Source organism: Myotis nattereri (genome assembly GCF_964212035.1).
Source record: "Myotis nattereri genome assembly, chromosome: 7".
Taxonomy (NCBI): domain Eukaryota; kingdom Metazoa; phylum Chordata; class Mammalia; order Chiroptera; family Vespertilionidae; genus Myotis; species Myotis nattereri.
Genome location: NC_138082.1, coordinates 55,333,501 through 55,355,960, shown reverse-complemented (window position 1 = coordinate 55,355,960; position 22,460 = coordinate 55,333,501). Strand labels below are relative to the sequence as shown.

The 22,460-nt window shown below is 37.8% G+C and overlaps 1 protein-coding gene across 2 annotated transcripts in view; it reads right to left on the bottom strand.

Annotated features, from left to right (window-relative positions):
* Window positions 1–7,208: 7,208 nt before the first annotated feature.
* The window catches only part of PLA2R1 (phospholipase A2 receptor 1), a gene marked incomplete at its 5' end in the record, with an annotated part of 107,767 nt that continues 92,515 nt past the window's right edge, over window positions 7,209–22,460 (bottom strand). For both annotated transcript variants that reach the window (XM_081095897.1, XM_081095896.1), the window contains 10 exons: window positions 7,209–9,256; window positions 9,381–9,413; window positions 10,176–10,352; window positions 11,591–11,707; window positions 12,894–13,034; window positions 14,812–14,980; window positions 16,530–16,768; window positions 19,913–20,060; window positions 20,412–20,542; window positions 21,202–21,319. In XM_081095897.1, the coding sequence (XP_080952023.1) occupies window positions 9,039–9,256; window positions 9,381–9,413; window positions 10,176–10,352; window positions 11,591–11,707; window positions 12,894–13,034; window positions 14,812–14,980; window positions 16,530–16,768; window positions 19,913–20,060; window positions 20,412–20,542; window positions 21,202–21,319 (1,491 nt within the window). In that variant the 3' untranslated portion in view covers window positions 7,209–9,038. The remainder of the gene's footprint in view (window positions 9,257–9,380; window positions 9,414–10,175; window positions 10,353–11,590; window positions 11,708–12,893; window positions 13,035–14,811; window positions 14,981–16,529; window positions 16,769–19,912; window positions 20,061–20,411; window positions 20,543–21,201; window positions 21,320–22,460) is intronic.

The window sequence follows — 22,460 nt, the reverse complement described above, 5'->3', positions numbered from 1 at the left end:
AGCACCTTCTCTCCAGCTGCATGGGAAATTTAACTGCAATCACAAGCCATTTCCTTTATTGTATGCAATCCCTCTCTAGGGGCCTAATGTACACAAAGGCTGGAGACGAGACATTCCCTTGACACTAGGCAGACCTACCCTGAGAACCCAAATCCTAACTAGAGGCTTTTAGTGAGTGTAGAAAAAAGGAAATTCTGCTTGATTGCGCAAGGAAAGATGGCCTGGTAATGCATCCATCGCACCCACAGATATCCTTGGCACCCTAGAATGCTGTGGCCATGCTTCTAGAAACTTTGCCATTGGAAGTGGAAATATTGTCTGCCCAATATCTAAGTCCCCTTTCCTCCAAAATTACTGAGGATGTCTGTCTCTGAGCCCGTTTCTACTGGGGACAGATTCCCCTCCCTAACCCCTTCCTCAGCATCTTCTTGCTTTCTTTTCTCAGACATGTTTAACCAAGTTACAATCTCCTGGAGAGCTATTTTCTCTGTTGCAGATGACTTGCTTATTTATGCTCAGATCCAACCTGTGTGGATTTCAGAGTTAAGTTCTGAGGGAGAGTCCCACTTCAAATTTGGAGTAAGCCTTAAACACCAACAGCTGAATTAAAATTGCGTTGCCCTGCTGCTCAGCCAAGCCCTCTGTGAAATATGCTGTTAAAGGGCTGCTGCTCCTTCACGTCCCTCTTACGATGAATGTGAGTTGATTGTGTTGGTCCCCAAATCCATTTATGTCAATTGTACTGGGTATGGTAATTTTATCATTTAAGTTATATTAAAAATATGAGTATGAAAAAAGCTGTGAGTGTGAAAAGAGAGTTCTTAATGAAAACTAAGCTAAATGCTTTGCAAAGAATTGATAAAGGTACATAGCTAAAAATTCTATTGTTGAACAAGACAATTATAAATATTGGGGAAAAATATAAAAATTTAGGGCTTTGCAGCCAAATTGGTCCACAGCTACCTTTAAATTTTCACTCCTCTAAAGACACTGAAGCTGGAGATTGTGAACAAAATCTTATGGGCATGCTCTATGCTTGAGACCAACAGAAAGCAATGGTAAATGAATGGCAATGTCCAGACACCAAATAATTGTGGATAAATATATATTTATGTGTTCCAATAGCAAATGAAATGTTTAACCTAAGTATGCATCTATCAATGTTTATGATTTCTCACTTCAACTGGTAATTTTGATTCCCTGACTAGAGGCCAGGACTGAGTAAGTGAGATAAATGGGCTTCAGGTGCAGAATAAGGAAGGCTTGTAACAATATACAATGTGATAATGGCTACCGTCCATGGAGCTACATTTTTAAAACAAACACAGCTTATTATTTAAATATAATGTTAAATTTACTTAACATGCAAATACAGATGAGCCCCTAAAGCAGCGGTTCTCAACCTGTGGGTCGCGACCCCTTTGGCGGTCGAACGACCCTTTCCCAGGGGTTACCTAAGCCATCCTGCATATCAGATATTTACATTACGATTCCTAACAGTAACAACATTACAGTTATGAAGTAGCAACAGAAATAATTTTTTGGTTGGGTCACAACATGAGGAACTGCATTTAAAGGGCCAGAAGGTTGAAAACCACTGTTACAGAAACAAGGAGAACTTCTTCACTAGTCTTCCCTGGGGGTGTGTGAATTGCCACGTTAACTGCAGGGAGTTTCTGTAGTGAGTACCAGCATCACCAAGCTCTTCCATCTGTCCTTGCTGCCAGGAGGCGCTGCTTCCGACGGATGCGCCCCCTGCTGGCAGTGTGCAGAGAGACTTTTTCTTTTGCATCTTTAGGTGTCATCTTGGAGTAAAAGGGAGTAAAACAATGTCTTGTCTGACCAGAGGATCTCTTGCTTGAGGAATACACAGGCGGATATCCAGCCTGAGCAAACATTGCATTAATTCAGGCATGCTCAGTCTTGAGCAGGCTCCTCGTTAGTCTCCACAGAACCACATTTTGAATGAGGAACTTCAGTCCCTGGTGACACACTGAGGTAAACACTTCCTGTTAAGTGCCCACCTCTCCCTATTCTTTTCGGTGTTTTCCCTCGCTCTCCTTGTGGTTCTGGGTGTCTCCTTCACCCCAGTCTATAGGAACAAGAGACCGGCTGATTCCTACATATTTGAGTTGGGTTTCCAGCTCCTACCAAATTCTACTGCCTAAAAAGGTAGAAAAAAGTTTAAATAATCTCCTGGGGACATGACCTCCTAAGCTGAGGCTGAAGAAGCTCAGGTTAATTCACAAACCACCATACAGAAATAAAGTCACAACTTCAGAGTTGGGGGAGGGGCAAGAGAAAATATTAATACAGTCTTTTAATAATTTGCCATATTAAATTCAAAATATATTTATGTGAAAAAATACCCTGGAAAATGTGCAATGCTTGAATTTAATGTAAATGAGAGACTTAATGGGAGAAATGAAAAGGCACGTTATATTAGTTTTAAAAATCAATTTCCATTATTAAATAGAAGCACAGGAAACAAACTGAAAATAGCATAGATCAGGATGTCTTTTTTCTCTTTTTTTTGCAAAATTATAATGGTATTGCTACTCATAATTACAAGAAATGGGTGACAATATTTTAAATGAGTTAACTTTGGCCCATCATGCTCACTTCATGGTGTGAAGAAAACAGCACTTGAATTATTTTCCCCTTAATTTGTTCTAAATTACAGCAAAGTGCTCTGCAAGAAGCAAGTGCTTGTGTTAATTAACTCTGAGTAAAGAAGGTCACTGGTATACATGGGACTCATTTTGTGGTTTTTTTGATTGGAGGCACCAAAACAATTTGAATTTTATCTTAATTTATTTTAAAATAGAAAAAAAACATACACAACTCTTTAACATTCAGATGTTTTACTTTCTTCTTCACATTAGTCTTTTATATAAACTGTTCCAATCTCCCCACAGAATTTTATCCTAATGCAATATATTTTTACTCTTGAAAATATTTTATTCATCACCTTGTCATATTTGCCTGCAGTAAATATATATATTATTTTAAAATTTCTCCTGTGAAGATAGGTTGTGTTATACAGTTTTTCCATATTGAGTTATTTCAGTTATTATCAGTACACAATTGATCAGAACAACATAAATATATTACAACAGTTAATAAATAGTATATGTCAAACTAAAATGCTATAGGTAATGCATATCAATGAAATTGATGTATCATAGACAAGTTAATATTAATTTAAAATTGTTAGAATAAGTCAGGATTCAGCAGGGATTATCCTCCCCCTCCCTTTTTTTCTGGTAGAAACTCAGGTTGAAATTGCTGGTGCTCTCCATAGTCGGTTACCCTCTTCTTCTGAGTACACTGGGAAACCTTTCAGACTTCCTTAAGGTTGGACCACGTGACTAGTTCTGGCCAATGGTCTATGAGTGGAAGTGCCATGTGTTGAGTTAGGACCCTGGAACTAAAGAGTTCTCTACTCCCTTTTCCTGCAATAGCATCACTGGAAAACATGCAGCCCATATCTATGAGTTACTGCTTGTAAGTGAACTGCCCTGGAGAGCCAATGGAACCATAGCAGGCTTTGCATGACCAAGAAGTAACTTCTGAGTTTCATTTCTAACCACTGCTATTTTAGAGGGTTTGTTTGCTTCCACAACATACTCTACCTATCCCGTCAAATATAGAAAATTTGTTCATGTAAATAAAAAGATGGGAATGAAAGGAGGTTTGTTATAGCTATACTAGAGGCTCAGTGCACAAAATTCGTGCACGGCCAGGGTTCCCAGGTCTGGCCGGCAATCAGGGCCAATTGGGGCCTTCCTTCCCCCAGCTGCCAGCCACTGGCCGCTGGCCAGAGCCTTCATTCTGCACCACCCCCTGGTGGCCAGCACATGTCATAGCAGGTGGTCGAACTCCTGGTTAGTCGAACTGCTGAGGGGACAATTTGCATATTAGCCTATTACTATATAAGATAACTCCATTATTTGAATTATTTTCTCATATGTGCCAAAAATCATAGTGATTATACATTAAAAATTATTTTCATCATCTATCAACTGACAATTTGATTATGTTCTTCTTGAATTTTGCTTAAAGTAAAGAACTGGAAACACTCAATTTGCAAAAGAATTTGCTACCCAATCATTAGAATGATTAACTGTCAATTTCCTAGAAGTAAAATTAAAAGGCTTTACTAAGACTTTTCAAATGACTATTAATTATGACTGCTATTCTTTCATTTATAGACACTTTATTTTACCTGATTATACAAGGTAAGGTTGGGAAAATGAAATGTTAATTTCATTATACTTCAATAAATTCTTTTTTATTAAAATGTCTTCATTTTAATAAGTACTTTAATCAGAACACTAGAGTTGCAAATTTAGTTTATTCAACTAATGAAAAATATTCATCATAATAACTTAATTGGTAAGGCCAGGTTTCATTGTCAAAACCGTGAGCCAAATAAGACAATGTTTAGAAAAAGTCTGATTTTATTTTTCAACTCAACAAGTATGCTCTTACTCACCCTGTGAAATCTAAGATAGATAAATCTAAGAGCTCTGCCATGAGCTTTTTACCAGGATAAAGTTAAGACATCAGATTCTTATCAATATCTACACTCTCCTTGCTTTCTCCAGATTTTCTCTCCAAGGGATGGATGAAATAAAGTCTTAAACAAAGTGGTTATCATCTCTGATGTTCCACTATTCAATGCATATTAACTCAAAATATCCCAACATGGAATTGCTAACTCAACACTTCACCCTTAACAGAAAAATGTATGGATACAGGGAAAGACAAGACGCCGTGCACTGGGTTCATAAATCCTTTATTAGAAGATGCTGCACTGACATCTTTACAGTACTTTGAACATTTTTCTTTGGTGCCAGGGAGGCTTCCCCAAAGTAAAGGAGCACAGTAAGATTTGGAGTAGAAGCCATGTCATTTTTTTAAGGTAAAGACAAGCATTTGTGTAAAGACATAGGAAATAAGAATCAGTATGACACCATCATCTCAGGGTGTTCCCAAGCAAACCATCCTAAGAAAGACTGTATGAAAGTTAAAGATTCTGGAAACTGCCCTAACCGGTTTGGCTCAGTGGATAGAACATCGGCCTGCGGACTGAAGGGTCCCAGGTTCAATTCTGGTCAAGGGCATGGAACTTGGTTGCGGGCACATCCCCAGTGGAGGGTGTGCAGGAGGCAGCTGATCGGTTTCTCTCTCATCGATGTTTCTAACACTCTATCCCTTTCCCTTCCTCTCTGTAAAAAATCAATAAAATATATTTAAAAAAAAGATTCTGGAAACTAAGCTCCTTAAAGATACCCATGCCCCTCTGTCCCTTGGAAATCTTTATGCACCTTCGGGAAATATGTCCTCAGTTTGAAGACTTAGCTACATGGTTAATCAAACACGTATCCAAGTTAACGTCTTCAGAGGCAGGAGACCCACTGGAAGACTCCAAGGCTTTAGGAGATGGAGGCCTGACTGTAGGGAAGAACTGGGACCTGCCAATAACTGAATAAAACCAAGTCCCCCTACAAGCTCACTTTGGTGTGGAGGAGGCATGAACCTTTGCTTGTTAGACCACTAAAATTTTGGGATTGTTTGCTACAGTATGTAGCCTCCCCTCATTAACAGAGTAGCAGAAGGTGCTGGACAGGGCCTCACTACTGCAGGGTTGAAGTGGCCTTGGAGCCAAGAATTGCAATGTCCAGGGAGGAAATTGAATGGGAGTCACAACCAATTCTCCCGGGATTAGGTGGTGCCAGAGAGAGGCGGGATGGGGCCAAATCAAAGAGAATAGACTACAGTTTGCACCAACTATAGCAGTGGTTCTCAACCTTCCTAATGCCGCGACCCTTTAATACAGTTCCTCATGTTGTGGTGACCCCCAACCATAAAATTATTCTCATTGCTACTTCATAACTGTAATTTTGCTACTGTTATGAATCGTCATGTAAATATCTGATATGCAGGATGTATTTTCATTGTTACAAATTGAACATAATTAAAGCATAGTGATTAATCACAAAAACAATATGTAATTATATATGTGTTTTCCAATGGTCTTAGGCGACCCCTGTGAAAGGGTCGTTCGACCCCCAAAGGGTCGCGACCCACAGGTTGAGAACCACTGAACTATAACAGATTCCAGCAGAATTCCCAAGAGTGGGACCAAACAACTTCCTTCAGTGGACCCCAGGTAACACACATCCGCAGTCAGTTATCACCTTCTCCCCCCAGTACCGCAAGGGCACACCGAGTTCTCATATATCCATCCATCGTTTCGAGGAGGGAAAGGAAACTCCAAAAGACTGAACCTTTATCTAAAGACACCGTCTAATCCATGCTTGATAGGGAGGGGACCTTTCAGTACAAGAAGCATTTAAACTGCAAGAAGACTGCTGGGATGGGAAGAGCCATTGGACTTACAAGAAAAATCCAAGGTTTTCCATTACCTAGAGCAATGGTCAGCAAACCGCGGCTCGCGAGCCACATGCGGCTCTTTGGCCCCTGGAGTGTGGCTCTTCCACAAAATACCACGTGCGGGCGTGCACGTACAGTGCGATTGAAACTTCGTGGCCCATACGCAGAAGTCGGTTTTTGGAAAGGAGATAGACGAAACAAGTATACAAGACGAGTGTGGATGGGAGAGTTGGAAGGGATCGACCTCAGTGAACGTACCTCAATCAGATTGAGGACCAAAGGCCAGTTTAGGAGTAGCCTAATTAAGTTAATAACAATGTACCTACCTATATAGTTTAAGTTTTAAAAATTTGGCTCTCAAAAGAAATTTCAATCGTTGTACTGTTGATATTTGGCTCTGTTGACTAATGAGTTTGCCAACCCCTGACCTGGAGTCATAGAAAATAACTGATTTTTTAAAGAGGGGGCACATTAATTATGCATAAATGTGTTTGTAACCTTGCTACTTTTTTCTTTTCAGGCTATAGCTGTGAAATCAATTTCAGATTAAAAATATATATGGAAAAATGTTTATTAAAGTGCACATATATGAATAAAACATACTTCGGTACTTTCTATTTTTGAACTTGCAGGATTCAGTATCAAAGTACAGAGCATTGACAAGCAGTATAGTTTCTTTCTGCAGAACCACTTTACGAATGACATACTTGGTCAGCTTGTTATGTGTGACTATTCCACTTCAACATAGCTTGACTGGAAGGATAATTGATTAGCTTTTTTTTTTTTTTTTTTTTTTTTTTTTTTTACCAACTCCATTGAAAAGACCAGAACAGAACTTTAATTTCACTTCATAAATTATTATATTGGGCTTTTATAGCATCTGGTTAGTTCAAGCCAATCATTCTTTTGAGTCATAAATATAAAACTGTCACATAATATAATATCTTTAAAAACATGAAGTCTTAAAACTTATAAAACTTATGGAAGCTGATTGTTCCAGTGTATAAACTACACACACAACAGTAGCAAAGAGCTGCTTTGGGAAGCTGTATTTACTGTTTCAAGCTATGGGGATTTCATTCTGAGGGCATGCTCTTCAGATGTATTTCTAATGATGATGGTTTGCCACTTGGAAATGTATTCATACCTTCTCCCGGAGCTCCACCTTGTGACTAGTGGCCACCAGCTTTGAGGCAGTTGGTTGTAATAACTAAAATGCACACTCTAGGAAGACCCTGATAACCCCCAGTTTTTCTCTATCATGGGACCTTACTGAATATTCATAACCACCTGATATTTTCTGCTCCTGCATTTCTTTACTGGTTTACTGTCCACTTTCCTTCATTAGAAAAGAAGTGCCCTGAAAGCAGAGATCTCATGGACATGCTTACCCCAGTACCTCCAGTTTATAGATTGGCACTTGGTTCTTAATAGAAATTCAATAAACATTTATGGAATGAGTAAACCCTTAAATATTGATGGTGAAGTCATGCTTCTTTGTAAGAAATTAATGAAGGAAGATAAAAAGCAGTGATTTTAAATTTATGGACAGTGGCATGCTTTTAATCATTATTTACCGACTGCACTTACTAGTTCAACACAATGGAGATGGTTCCCCAGAACCACAGTTTACCAAACAGAACACTCCAAATAAACTCACTTAAACAGCAAAGGGGTCTAAATTACTGCTGAAGAATAATTTACCTAGTACTGCTCAACATATTCTTGAGCCTGGTTCTAATGGGACTATAATTCAGATCTTCAATTTTTCCCCTTTAAATTCAAGTTACATTTTATATTTTTTTGGTTGTTAGGGGTGTTAAATATTATTTTATACCTTTAGTTTTTAATAAAATCCATGAGTTTTAACAGATTTAGGATCTCAATAAATTCCTTTTAAGCTTATCTCTAAGATATTTTTAACTATCAAACTTAGTCATCACTTAATAATGGAATATTTTGGGCCACATTGTGTGGTTGTTTATGAAAGCACACTGCTAACCAAGATTTTACTATTTAAAGAAAAGTAAATTTTCTTCTCCTTTGGTTTGAGAAGTCAGAAGTAATAAAAATGAGTCACCCGAAGTATTAGTTTAGAGCCCAGAACCTGTGACTTTTAAGCTTAGAAATCAGTACTTTCCAAACCCTGCTGTTAAAACTGATTGGATTAAAAAGATTGCATTAAAAACAAAGAAGAAACCTCTCAGAAGGTTTTTCCTTTTCCTATCACATATAAGTTTATGGCTTTACATTTTGTTTTACTTCCTCTCTTTTCATGGAATGAAAGTGGGTAAATGTCTAAATAGCTGAGTTTTAAAATTCCCCCCAAAATGTTTGGTAGAAACAGTAATGCAAAAACTGTAATTAACATTGGTTTGAGAGTTTTTGAGAAGGAGTTTCTTTTAATAGTTCTTGTTTTCAGAATAATAACCATTGTGTAATTTCCCCTTTGAAAGAATAGGTCATAGTTGCGGGAAATGAATAAATCAACACCCTTCTAATTTGGTTATAATTCACTTTGAGATTATCACGTTTAGTGACACAATTCACAGTATAATGGCATCTGGTCTGTAAAGAAAAATACAGACAGGCTCTCCTTGAGGTCTTCTTTACTCGCCCACATGACTGTGGCTTCCTCACTGTTGGTCATTTTTCTCAAGATCTGAAATGAGAATATTTTCTTCCAAATGTCCTGCACTGAAGTTGGTTGTGGGATAGTAAGGATTCCGAAACTCCACAAGTCTCCTGAAGGCACCACTCCTGTGCTTGTTTATGTAGAAGGCAAGTGTGGAAATGGCTAAAATTGCTATCAGTGTCAGCGCTACTGCCAATGGTACGATGCTGTGACTTGGTCCTGAAAGAAGATGAAAAAAAGGGAAAACTTCAATGGCAATGAAGTACAATAGACACCCTCACATAGTTACTTTCTATTTTATTACTTCTAAGAAAAATCAAAATGTTCTCTACTCCAAACATACCTTTTCCTGGATGTTCCTTTGCCATGCGAATATCTAAAATTAAATATAAAAGAAAATGAAATGAAGTTTTTCTTTTAAGTCAGTAAAATGATGTCATTGTTTGTAGCAGAGCTCAGCAAACTATGGCCCATGGGTTAAATCTGGGCTTCTGTTTTTATAAGTAACTAGAGGCCTGGTGCACAAAATTTGTGCAGGGGAGGGGTGTTCAGCTCGGCCTGCACCCTCTCACAATGTGGGACCCCTTGGGGCAGTCAGACATCCCTCTCGCAATCCGGATCACTGGCTCCTAACTGCTGGCCTGCCTGCCTGGCTGATCGTGCCTAACTGCCTCTGCCTCAGCCCCTGCCACCGTGACTTTGTCCGGAAGGTCTGTTTGGCTGTCCAGTCTAATTAGCATATTACACTTTTATTAGTGTAGATGTTTCATTGGAAGTCAGCCACATTTCATTTCCGCATTGTGTGTGGCTGTTTTCATGCTACGGTGGCAGCAGGACCGAGACCATATGGCCCCCAGAGCCTGAAATAGTTCTATCTAGCCCTTTACGGGAAAAGTTTGCTGACCCCTGATTTACAGTAATCATTGTTAGTGCTTACAAACACATACACTGCCTTTTTTAAGCCAAACAATTCCCATTCAGTCTCAGCACTGTGCATTTTGTTTGCAATAAAAATGTGAATAAACTATATCTGTACTCCCTGAATACTTGGATTTTAAAAGCTTTAGATGCTAAATAGGTGGGTCAATATTACATAGGGTGGAGTCAAAATGAAGAATCACCCTCTGACTTTACCCACCTGCCTCCAGTTTACATATAAATCCTTTTTTTTCTTGACACGGGGATAACTGCCACACTCCTTCGGGGATCCTCAGGGCAGCACACAGAGGAGGTTTGATGTGGTCCATCTCTGGCTTCCGAATGCCCCAGTTTGATTGGTCTGTGGGAGTTCCGTCAAACCACTTCATGGTTTTATCTGTGGAAAAATTGCTGATTTTAAAATGACCATTGGTTATCTAACCTACGAAGACTGGAATAAACCATAAAAAGCAGCCCCTAAATTTAATGAGATTCTCTCCTTATCTGGCGCTTTTAACTCAGTAAATACAGTTATGAACTCAACATCACAAGGTAGGTATTAGTTAAGTTGCCTTGTGAACAACTCTCGATTCATTTTAACTTAGTTCCAATTTAGTTCACCAAGGATTTCATGTTTGCTAACGTAAGTGTGGATTTTGAAATATTTCTTATCATTACAAGCAACTTAAAGAAATCATTTAATAAACTAAACTAATAACATAGAAAAAATCCTTTGAAGTCCTAACATCTATGTCATTACAAAATGGCTCAATTTCTAAAAGAATTTTACAGTGAGTTTCTTTAAATAGCAAGCCAGTGGTATACCAAAGGGCGGGGCCATGGGAGAGTCCATCCATGTGTAGGAAATGAAGAGGTGCATTGTCCAAAAAGGATTTAAAATCAACAATAAAACTAACTAAAAGTCAGGCAGCTTTTTATCATCATGTGCTAGAAATTCTAAATAATGTCAGTGATTGAAATAATACTGCTTGCCAGGGTAGACCCACCCTCTACTTTGGTACACCACTTATTTTATAGGATCTAAGCTGTCCATGCCACTTAAAATAATTGTATTCACATGTACTTTCAATAACCATCATTTAAATAAAGGAAAAAACACTATGCTCTCATTTGAATATAAACTTTGGTTGTTATGGGTAGCAAATAATTTTAATAGCATAATTCATCACTGAAACATTAAACAAATTTAATACTATTTATTTTTCAATGCTTTTATGACTGCTAAAATTATTAAATCATCAGACAAAAAATTAGATTGCTTACTAAATGTTACCATCACACTCTATTGTGCTTTTTAACACCCAGGAACCTGGGGTATTTTCAAATGAATATGGTTTGGTGTCTATGACTCAGTCTGTGAACCTAAAGATCCAGTCAAGCATCTTCATGCAGATAAACTTGTTTGTTTTCATTTGGGGTTATTTCACAGGAAAGGATAGTATAGAGAAAAGGGTTAGCAATGTTTTTTTGGAAGAAATGGCTTTAACACTTGTGCTATTTTTCACAGCCACTCTATTCAAGGAGAGTTTTCTGGTTTGTAGAGGCCATTTTCACCAACCTTGACCACCATGTGCCTATTTTTGCTCTCTCCTCTTTTCTACACCAATTACTTACTGTCATCGTCAAACTGAGCATTCAGCCAAACCATCTGGACAGAAGAAACAAAAACAGAGAGCTCTTCTAGGAGAAATGAATTTTCAGCCTCATCCTTGATTGTTAAAAGACTAGATCCTGTAAAAGACAAACAGCAAATGAACAAGTACTTGTGTTCACATGTAAATACAATTTTAAAAATGTTTCCCATACCATAATTTGTAAAGCTCAGGCTCTGAAAAGTGAAAATTTCCAGTGTATGTAAGTGATTTTTGTTGAAAAATGTTAAAGCAAAACCACATTTATTAAGAGAAACAAGCTTTAATCTCAGAAGTAAAAGCATAGAATATTAATTTTAGGGAACATAAAAAATCTGTAATTCAAAAGCATTCACATAGTTACTTTCTATTTTATTACTTCTAAGAAAAATCAAAATGTTCTCTATTGCTCCAAACATGCCTTTTCTTAGATGTTCCTTTACCAAAAGAACATTTTGTTTGGGAGAGGAGGGAAGTAGAGTATTCTGAGACATCATCTTAAGTTTTATACTGGACATTTAATCCTATATAATAAAAGCCTAATATGCTAACTGTCCGGTCTACTGGTTGGCTGTTCAACCAATCAAAGCGTAATATGCTAATGATATGCTAAGGATGCTCAACCACTTGCTATAATGTGCACTGACCACCAGGGGGCAGACAGTTGACCAGTCACTATGATGTGCACTGACCACCAGGGGGAAGATGCTCAATGCAGGAACTGGCCCCTGGTGGTCAGTGCGCTCCCACAAGGGGAGCACCACTCAGCCAGAAGCCGGGCTCACGGCTGGCGAGCACAGTGGCAGTGGTGGGAGCCTCTCCCACCTCTGCTGCAGGCAGACAGTAAGAAGCGAGGGGTTCCAGACTGTGAGAGCCCCGGACTGCGAGAGGGATGTCTGACATCCCCTGGGGCTCCCGGACTACAAGAGGGTACAGGCTGGGCTGAGGGACTGCACCTGTGCACGAATTCATGCACTGGGCCTGTAGTTTCATACATGAACCATCCTCCAAATAAATGTAATGCTATTTATTTTTTCAGCGTTTTTATTGCTGCTAAAATCACTAAATCATCAGAAAAAAATTAGATTGTTTACTAAAATATCATGAAGGAACACATTGACATAGACCATGGACACAGACAATAGTGTGGTGAGGGCTTGGGGTGGGGCAGGAGCCGGGTGGAGGGGTTAAAGGGGGTAACAGGGGGACATATGTAATACTCCCAAAAATAAAATGTAAAAAAGAAGGAACACATTGAAAGTATGTTACCATCACAAAAGAATTACCTTCCTTTTTGCAAAATTCATGAGCAGCTTCAAAACTCATACTGTCTAGGACTGTAGAAAAACTGTAGCAATTACTTTTGAATTTTATCCAGGGAATAGATGTTTCAGAGCACAGCTCTGGGTGTCCAAATGGTCTTGTTTCTATAAACAAAAATCAGTTATGATTTCAGTGTGGTGACCGAGTTGAGATGAGTATTGCATTACATTCTATGAAAGACCAAGATAAATATATGTAATGAGATTTTCATGGTAATAGTCTGTAGAGTGGTTTAATATACATGATTACAAAACCAGGACTGGTTTATAGCATTTCTGGCAGAAATAACCTTTACCTGCACATGACAGGGTATAGAGGCTTAGTCTGGGGGCTGCCTGGGTGAGGTGGCTGACTTTCATGTTTACCATTAATATCACATTGAGGGATATGATTCTTAGGAATACTGGCAGCTGAATGAAGCTGGCAAAAGGCAATTCCAAAGGCAATGTACAAAATTTATTACATGCAGTGCTGCATATTATAGATTTAGCAAATCCTTACCTGCTAATCAACCTATTAGAGAAAATAATGCATTCAATAGTGTATCATATAACATCACATCACATCACGTAACACAGGGAAATTTGGGGTGGACTTTGCTTCAGAGGGCTAGCACAAGAGTCAGACACGTCACGCTGAGATCCTAGGTAGGTGGCTGTGGGCCTGATATGTAACCTCCCTATACTTTGGTTTCTTTATCTACACAAGAGATCTAACAACATCTTTCTTACAGCTTGAGAAGTTCAAGTGAGATAGTACCCGATGTTTCTAAAGCACTCAATAAATGCAGTGTTGTTGAAAGGGAAGGCTAACTCTTATGGTGTTTTAGAAGCAGGATTGGCTTTTCCAAAGTATATGACTTTCAGCCTGAATTATTTTGATCTGAAGGTACATAATGTGCACTCTATTTGACTTATCATATCCAGAATGTAAAAAGTAAGTGCCTTTTACTAAATGAGAGATTCAAAAAGAGACCAACTAGTGTTAAGGACTCTATATACACTGCAGCAATCAAGGGAATGAGGATCTGGTGTGATGGATAAACATCACACCAGAAAGCAAGGAAACTTGTCTGTTATTACTGGGGCTGTTGATGGACATCTGTGAAATCTTCAAGAAGCTATTTAATGTTCTGAATTTGTTTCATCTTTAAAATAAAGTTCACTTGGCCTGGCATAGCCAGGTGAACTTTAAGTATAATGAGATGTTATTATCATCTTAACATTATATATATATATATATATATATATATATATATATATATATATATATATATATATATATCTGTGTGTGTGTGTGTGTGTGTGATATAGACATAAATATCATTGCTATTATTATCAGAATAACTCTAGAATCCTATTCATTGTTGACTTACACATAAATCCCCAATCTGGCATTCAAGGTCGTTGATTCTCCTAACCCACATTTCTAACTGATTTCATACCTCTCCCTTAACCATAATTTGTGATGTAGGAAAATCTCAATATCAGCTTTGGCTTATACATGCTCAGTCCTTCCTTCCTTCCATGTCTTTGCCCAACCTTTTCTGCTCAAAATGTCCCATCATTACCTCGTTTATATCCCACCCATTCTTCAAGGGAAATCTCCACAGTTAAGTCCTTCAAGAAGTCTTTCTGCATTTTCCAAGTGGATATGATGTGCTCTTTTCTTGCTAACCCCCACAACACTTGCTACCTCTCATATTGTTTGGTAGCCCTGCCTTGTATAACAGTTATTTGTCTGTACATCACCTACCAGACCAAGGGCTTCTTGAGGCAGACACTCCTTACTACTCTTCCTCCTAGCTCCTGCTTAGCACACTGCCTGGCATGCAGTAGGTGCACAGTACATATGCTTTTAGTTGAATAGAATTGAACCTACCAGCAGGTACATGACAAATGGCTCCTTGCAGAAATGTCTCACAGGCTGTGATACTCCAGAACCCATTGGTGTCAGCAAAACCACAGTCACCCAGGAAGGATGGCTCATCCTCTTTCCAAAAAGTGAAGGAGGACTTGGTGCCATCTAACCACTCAAAACTGAGACCATCCTGTGGAGGGAAACGGAGCCATCATTTCCTTGCCAAGACCGTTGTTTGGGCATCACCCAATGCTGTGTGGGCATCCCTCACTCCACACACAGATTTGTATTTCCACATCTTAGATTTCTATTTCAGGGGGTCTAGGACAGCTTGTGCATATGGCCTGACAAAAAAGAACATCTGCCTGAGAGATGTCTTCTTTAGTTTTGGGGCATCCTTGGCTCCCTGCCACCGTAATTTCCCAGCAAGCAATCAGAGTGAAGTTGGATCAATACCTTGTTCTTTACACCAAAATAAATTTCAGAATGATCAAAGATTCAAACATAAAATTGAACATATAGGAGTGCTAAAGAAAACTTGGCTACATATTTTATACTCCTAGTGTGGGAAAAATCTCTCCAAGTCTGATAGAAAATCCAGAGGCCATAAAGCAAAAATCGACTACATAAGTTAAAACATTCTGCAATATGAAAACACAGTCAGCCATGAACACCATCCTTTTACCTATCTCACTGGCAAGGATTAACATTTTGACATACCCAGTGTTGGCGAAGATGTGAAAAAACTAGATATTTTCATACACTAATGTTGGCATGTAAATTGCAGGGACTACTTGTTACAATTCAAAGTGTACTGAGCAACTTCATTTCTGGGAACTCATCCTACCTGCACAGGATATTTGTTGTGCATTGTTTGTTATTGTGAAAACTGGGATGAACCCAGCTATCCATTCAGAGGAGAATTGTTTAATAAAGTGTGATGTATCCTTACATGTGTTAGATTTTTATGTACTGACATTGAAAGCTGTACAAGGTATATTAAATAAAAAAGCAAGTTTAAAGATATAGCATATCTAGCAAGTTCTCATTTATATTTAAAAAACAATATACATGTTCATCCATTACATTTACATATATGTGCCTGTGCAGAAAATTTCTAAATGACACACCAGAAATGGCTAACAGTGATTGACTTTGGGGAGTAGCACTAGAGGTCAGGATAGAATTGATTTACTTTCACTAATTTGAGTGTGTGATTATTTTTATTAAAGACAAAAGGAAACTTAAAAAAAAAAACCCCACCTTACTCTCCAAACTACATTCCCAGAGGAGAAAAATAACCTACATGGTAAATGTCAAGGGATACTGAAGTTATTAATGGCCAACTTTCTAAACAGGAAGCATGATTTGTTTTTCTTGGGAATTTCTTAAATGCAACAAATTACCCAAATAAAGGTGCTTGAGTGTAGGATGTGTTCCAGTGCATGAGGAAGCATCTTGAAATTTCTCAGAAAATTTCATAGAAATTTTGAAGGGCATTTATTTACAGAAACTAGGCAAGTGGATATTTATTCTAAGAAGGTGTCCATATTTTGTGGTCACAGGCTGCTCATAAGGTTGGTCAGTAGTTACTGCATAAACCAATGGCCTAAATGTTACATTTACTATTACTTCTGGGGAAATTTTTTTCTGTGCTGATTTCAGTGGCTCGCCTCCTGAGGAAGTAGATGTGAAACGGGGTGAGGTGAGGATTGTCCAAGGGGTCTGAGGACACGTACATCTGCACTGAACAGTCCAATCCAGTGGGCATGTCCTAGCCGGTTGAGGATAACAGTGAGGAAGGACTGGTGATACTGATCTGTAATGCTGGCCAGTTCCGCTCCGTGCAGCATGCAGGCTCTCATTGCTGTGTACCACGTCATATTTGCACTGATTATTTTGTAAGTTTTGTTTCCATAGTCTAAGGTGTTGGGGATGGGATACATATCAGATGTATTTACACCATGTCCAGAAGTATCTAGAACAAGAACAACAAGGAAGATCATTTGCAGCATCTGGAGGAGGCAGGGGGTGGCAAAGCTTAGCATGGGAACCTGCCCAATGGTCCACGCTGTTGTTAACAGCAGTGTTTTTCTTCTCAGAACGGACGTCTTCAAACCAAGGACACTACCTGAAAGCACAGGTGATGCTAAAGAATTCAAACACTTAGGACATTTAATGAATGAGTTTCTTTAAAAATATAAACATATAATAAATGTCACTTCTAGAAGGTTTCCCATTTGAACATTTTTTGTCAAACTGACCACGCTGGTGGAAGCCATGTGACCAAGGTAGGTTTTCTTCTGCTGGCTCTCCTCGTTCGGCCTAACACATGTGCTCCCGCAGAACTTAATACTTACAAGAGAATATTGGCATATGCCACGTCATCATATACTGCACTGCAGACATAATTTACAAGTGAGCATTCTTAAATATAACACTTTATTAAACTTTTCAGACTGTATGATCGTTATCATGTTTAATGTTTACATGTATACATACATAAAGAAGCTTAAAAATTAATTAACACTTAGAAATACAGCCTAGCAGGCATGACTCAGTGGTTGAGTGTTTACCTATGAACCAGGAGGTCACAGTTCGATTCCTTGGAAGTCAGTGGTTCTGCTTTCTACTTCTGAGATCTTTTTTAGGAAGAGGTAATTTTATTTATTTTTAAAAATATATTTTTATTAATTTCAAAAAGAAAGGGAGAGAAACATCAGTGATGAGAGAGAATCATCCATCGGCTGCCTCCTGCATGCCCCACACTAGGGATCGAGCCTGCCTTTTTGTTCTGTATCATATTATGTGCTTGATAGGCTAAATTTTGAGAACTTAAAATACAAAAACAAGGTAAGGGTTTCTTAAGTGTCTGATCTAAAGTGGCTTGGATTTCTTTCTCTGCACTGGTTTCACTCCATTTAGGCTTGAAAAGGAGCATGATAAGGTGTGACTCAACTCTAGTCCTGACCCTACATGGCTAAGAAACCTTGGGAAATTAGTTAATCTCTTAAAACCTCACATTTATAGTCTGTAAGGCTAGTAAGACTTCCTAAGAGGGGTGTGGGTAGAATTCATTGAGATTTCTACAAAGAGCACTTACTCTGGTACCTGGGATATAGTAGGCACTCAATAAATGTTGTTGCTTCTTCTCCCCTCTCCTCCTGTTGTCACAATATTCCAAATAAAAATGACAAAGTGGGACTTCAACTTTTACCTGAAAACGTTACCTCAATGCATGTTGTAAAACCAAAGTGAAATTAACCAAGAATTTACTTGGTTAAGTGTGATGGACCACACTTTTATCATCTGTTGTTGTTGTTTTTTTTTTCTTTCTTTTTTTGCTAGAAGTCTGTATGAAGTGTAAGGTTATTTATATAAAACCAAATATCTATTTTAAAATTTTAACAGTTAGTAAAGTTAAAATAACTAAAATTTCTTGTATATGTGATCCAAGCACCCATTTAACTGTGCTCCCCCACTAATGTTATACATCTGTATTTTCACCTGTATGAATTTCTCCTTATGTAGTTGATTCCATCAGGTTTCAAAACATAAGTGACTTTGAGCAACATGATTTTGCCACTCATTTCTGTGAAAAAGAAAGATCCATTGGAAACCAAGTTCCAAATTGGGGGTGTTGACTTTGCCCTTGACTCTCTTTTTATGCAGACATTTTATCTTTCATGCAGATAAAATTTGAGTAATCACTGTAGACTATAAGAATTTGAGTAGTTGAATAATATGGTTTGGAAATAACAATAAAGAGAGTCATTATTTATTAAACATATATAACCCAATATATACAGAAAGCCTGTGAAATAGTTTTATTCTATTTAATAGATGCAGAAGTAAAAGTTCAGAGAAGAAAAGAAACTTGACTGACCGTTTATTTACAGAGGTAGGGTAGGAACCCAGAGCTGTGTGAGCTCCAGTGCCCACGCTCTCCACCACCACTACCCTATGCTATCTCCAAAAGAACATATACATTGTTCACCCCCAAATATCAAAGAGAGAAAGTGGTCAGGAGTACATTTCTAGAAGAGATCAAACTCAAGGTCATGGAATGAAATAACTGTACTTAATTTGAGTGCGTTACTTATCTTTTCTGATCCTCAAGTTCCTCATTTGTAAAATGGGGAGACTTATATCTACTTCCTAGATTCGTCATGAGGATTTTATGACATAATGCAGATAAAGCCAAGGCACAGTGCCAGGTACATCATAAGTATGCAAAGACATGGCATATTGGAATTATTTCTCTCCCTGCAAGACTCTGCTCTTCTCATAATACTCTTGCTATAACTGATCTGGTATTTTCTTTCAGTTCCCAACCACTATTGTGATTAAGTGATACCAGTGAACCCAGGAAACAGGGTTTCCCTGGAGCTGCTTTTCTGAGGATGGGTTAATACTTAACATCATTAAAGGGTCCAAATGTATGAAACAGTAAGAGTTATAATTCCTATTGCAAGTAAGCATATATACTAGATTGCCCAGAGTTCCACACAGCTCCAGACACAAAGCATGGCCTTCTAGGGTTGCATAGTACAGGGAAACCTAGCCCTCAGTGAAAGCATGAGCTATGAGCTATTGTTGTTGTCCTCACTTACAGGGCATTCACACTGTTCATGGACCCCATTGGCTACTTGTGGTAGTATGGTTTTGTTACTTCACACCACAAGTCATTGGGTGTTGTCACCATCAGATCGAGAAACGTGCTGCATGCCATGTTTAGTTACAAAGACCATTTTTGGCATTCCAAGACAGCAGTAAGTATTGAGTTGGTTTCTTTCCTTGATTCTTTTCCAGCATTTAGCAATCCTTTTAATTGCCTGAACAGACATATAATCCCAGAACAAAGCAATAATACCTTTTAATATGACCAAATGGATGCCTAAACTTGGCCGTCACTCATGTGGTCTTTGCAGTCTGTGGAACCCCACTAGAGGGCATAATCCTGGGTTAGCGAAATTAAAAGACTATATGTGTATAAATCTCAAAAAATCAGTGTCTGGCACTGTTAAGCTATGAAACTGTCAGTTATACAGCATGTAAAACAAAATGGAAAAGAAGAGTGAACCATATAAATGAAAGGAATAAAGAAGCAAACATTTCTTACCCTGCATTTTCTCACAAACAAACCCATAACCTTCTTTTCCACAGTCTTCAAAATACCATTTTCCAGTGAAATGAAAATTAGCATTACTTGACAGCAAAGCACAGAGAGGAATGCGCTTTTGAACTTCAGTGGTGTTATGACTTGGAATCTAAAAGAATAGATTTTTCTTAAAGGTAACATATAACATTATCATAACACCGACATTTTTATTAAGGACATAATTTTAAAAATTCAAACACCATTTTTCTTTTGTTTGCATTTAATAAATCTGTTCACAGATCACTTCATAACCTAAGACATAAATAATTCTTGTGATGAGTAAGTAATTACATTTATGGAACATGTGAAAATTATATATTGCATTATTAAAATGAATATATTAACAATTGACTAATAAAAATTTATGCCTATAAAATATAGGAGGTATAAAAAAACTTTAGTAAACAAGTCTTGAGCAAAATCTCTTGCCAATTTATAAAAAGTAAATCTTAACACTTACATTTATTATATCAATTGGAGACCAGTTAGAATATACCACACGCTTTCCACTTAGCCATTTTTCATAATCATCATTTTGTAGCCCTATCCACACATCAGTGGTCTGTCCATAAAGATTCATAGTAATGAAAGCTGAAAAATAAGCATACATTATAAATTTCAATGCTATATAATCCATTTGGGTAATCAGCCAATTCTGTTTATAACTATGATTTTATTTAAATGACAGTAAGACTTAATTACTAGTCAATTGTCAGAATTTGTTATTTTGTCCTTATTAAGGTAATGCAGTCTTTCACTTTTGTTTCTGTTTAAATTGACAGAAATTAGCTGGTGAAGCCTGGGATTTCATCGTATCATTAACAAAACAATTTCCAATGTTCATTCAATGCCTTTCTTAACAAAAGAGAATTTATTTGCTATATTTATACTAAGTATATAATTCCCTAAGTATCTAATAAAAGCATATAGGTGAATCTAAAGGAATCTAAAAAATTATGCCATGCAATTATAATAGATTTTACCTTAGATTATTTTGGTCCTTTGAAATACAGATCAGATCTATCTATGTCTTTATTCTCTTTACTATGACTGGTGAGACAAAAGGTTCCAAACCAACAGTTTATAGGCAATGCAGTGCATGAACTTTTATAGATGTCATGATCTAAACTTTATAGGTAAGACGGAAAAATTCATGAAAATACTGATTTGGAAATGTTAGTATTTTGGGGGAATAGTTTAATAAATACTTGAATAAAAATAGTTATTTTTGCCTGATGAACATTGACTACCTTGCTCCACCTTGTTTTCAATGGTGACCAGTGTCCCCCCTTCTTCAACACAGAAATCTTGAGCAGACGTCCAGTTCTTCCAATCACTTGGGTCTTTGGGGATTTTCACCAAAAGGCACTATAAAAAATGTCAACAAAACAAAACAAAAACCTCCGTTCATTTCCATATTTTTATAATGAATTAAAAATTTCCCAAAGATACCATGGATCAGCCTTGAAAATTCTTTATTTTTTTTTATTTATTTTTTATTTTTATTATTTTTTTTTAATTAAATCTTTATTGTTCAGATTATTACATTTGTTCCTCTTTTTTCCCCCCATAACTCCCCTCCTCCACGTTCCCGCCCCACCCTCCGCCCTCACTCCCCACCCACTGTCCTCATCCATAGGTGCACGATTTTTGTCCAGTCTCTTCCCGCATCTCCCACACCCCTTTCTCCCCCAATAATAGTCAGTCCATTCCCTTTCTATGTCCCTGATTCTATTATAATCACCAGTTCATTCTGTTCATCGGATTATTTATTCACTTGATTCTTAGATTCACTTGTTGATAGATGCATATTTGTTGTTCATAATTTGTATCTTTACCTTTTTCTTCCTCTTCCTCTTCTTAAAGCATACCTTTCAGCATTTCATATAATCCTGGTTTGGTGGTGATGAACTCCTTTAGCTTTTCCTTATCTGTGAAGCTCTTTATCTGACCTTCAATTCTGAATGATAGCTTTGCTGGATAAAGTAATCTTGGTTGTAGGTTCTTGGTATTCATCACTTTGAATATTTCTTGCCACTCCCTTCTGGCCTGCAAAGTTTCTGTTGAGAAATCAGCTGACAGTCGTATGGGTATTCCCTTGTAGGTAACTGAGTTTCTTTCTCTTGCTGTTTTTAAGATTCTCTCTTTATCTTTTGCTCTTGGCATTTTAATGATGATGTGTCTTGGTGTGGTCCTCTTTGGATTCCTTTTGTTTGGGGTTCTCCGCGCTTCTTGGACCTGTAAGTCCATTTCTTTCACCAGGTGAGGGAAGTTTTCTGTCATTATTTCTTCAAATAGGTTTTCAATATCTTGCTCTCTCTCATCTTCTGGCACCCCTATAATTCTGATGTTGGTACGCCTTGAAGCTGTCCCAGAGGCTCCTTACACTATCCTCGCATTTTTGGATTCTTTTTTCATTTTGCTTTTCCGGTTGGGTGTTTTTTGCTTCCTCGCATTTCAAATCATTGACTTGATTCTTGCGCTCCTCTGTTCTGCTGTCGGGAGTCTG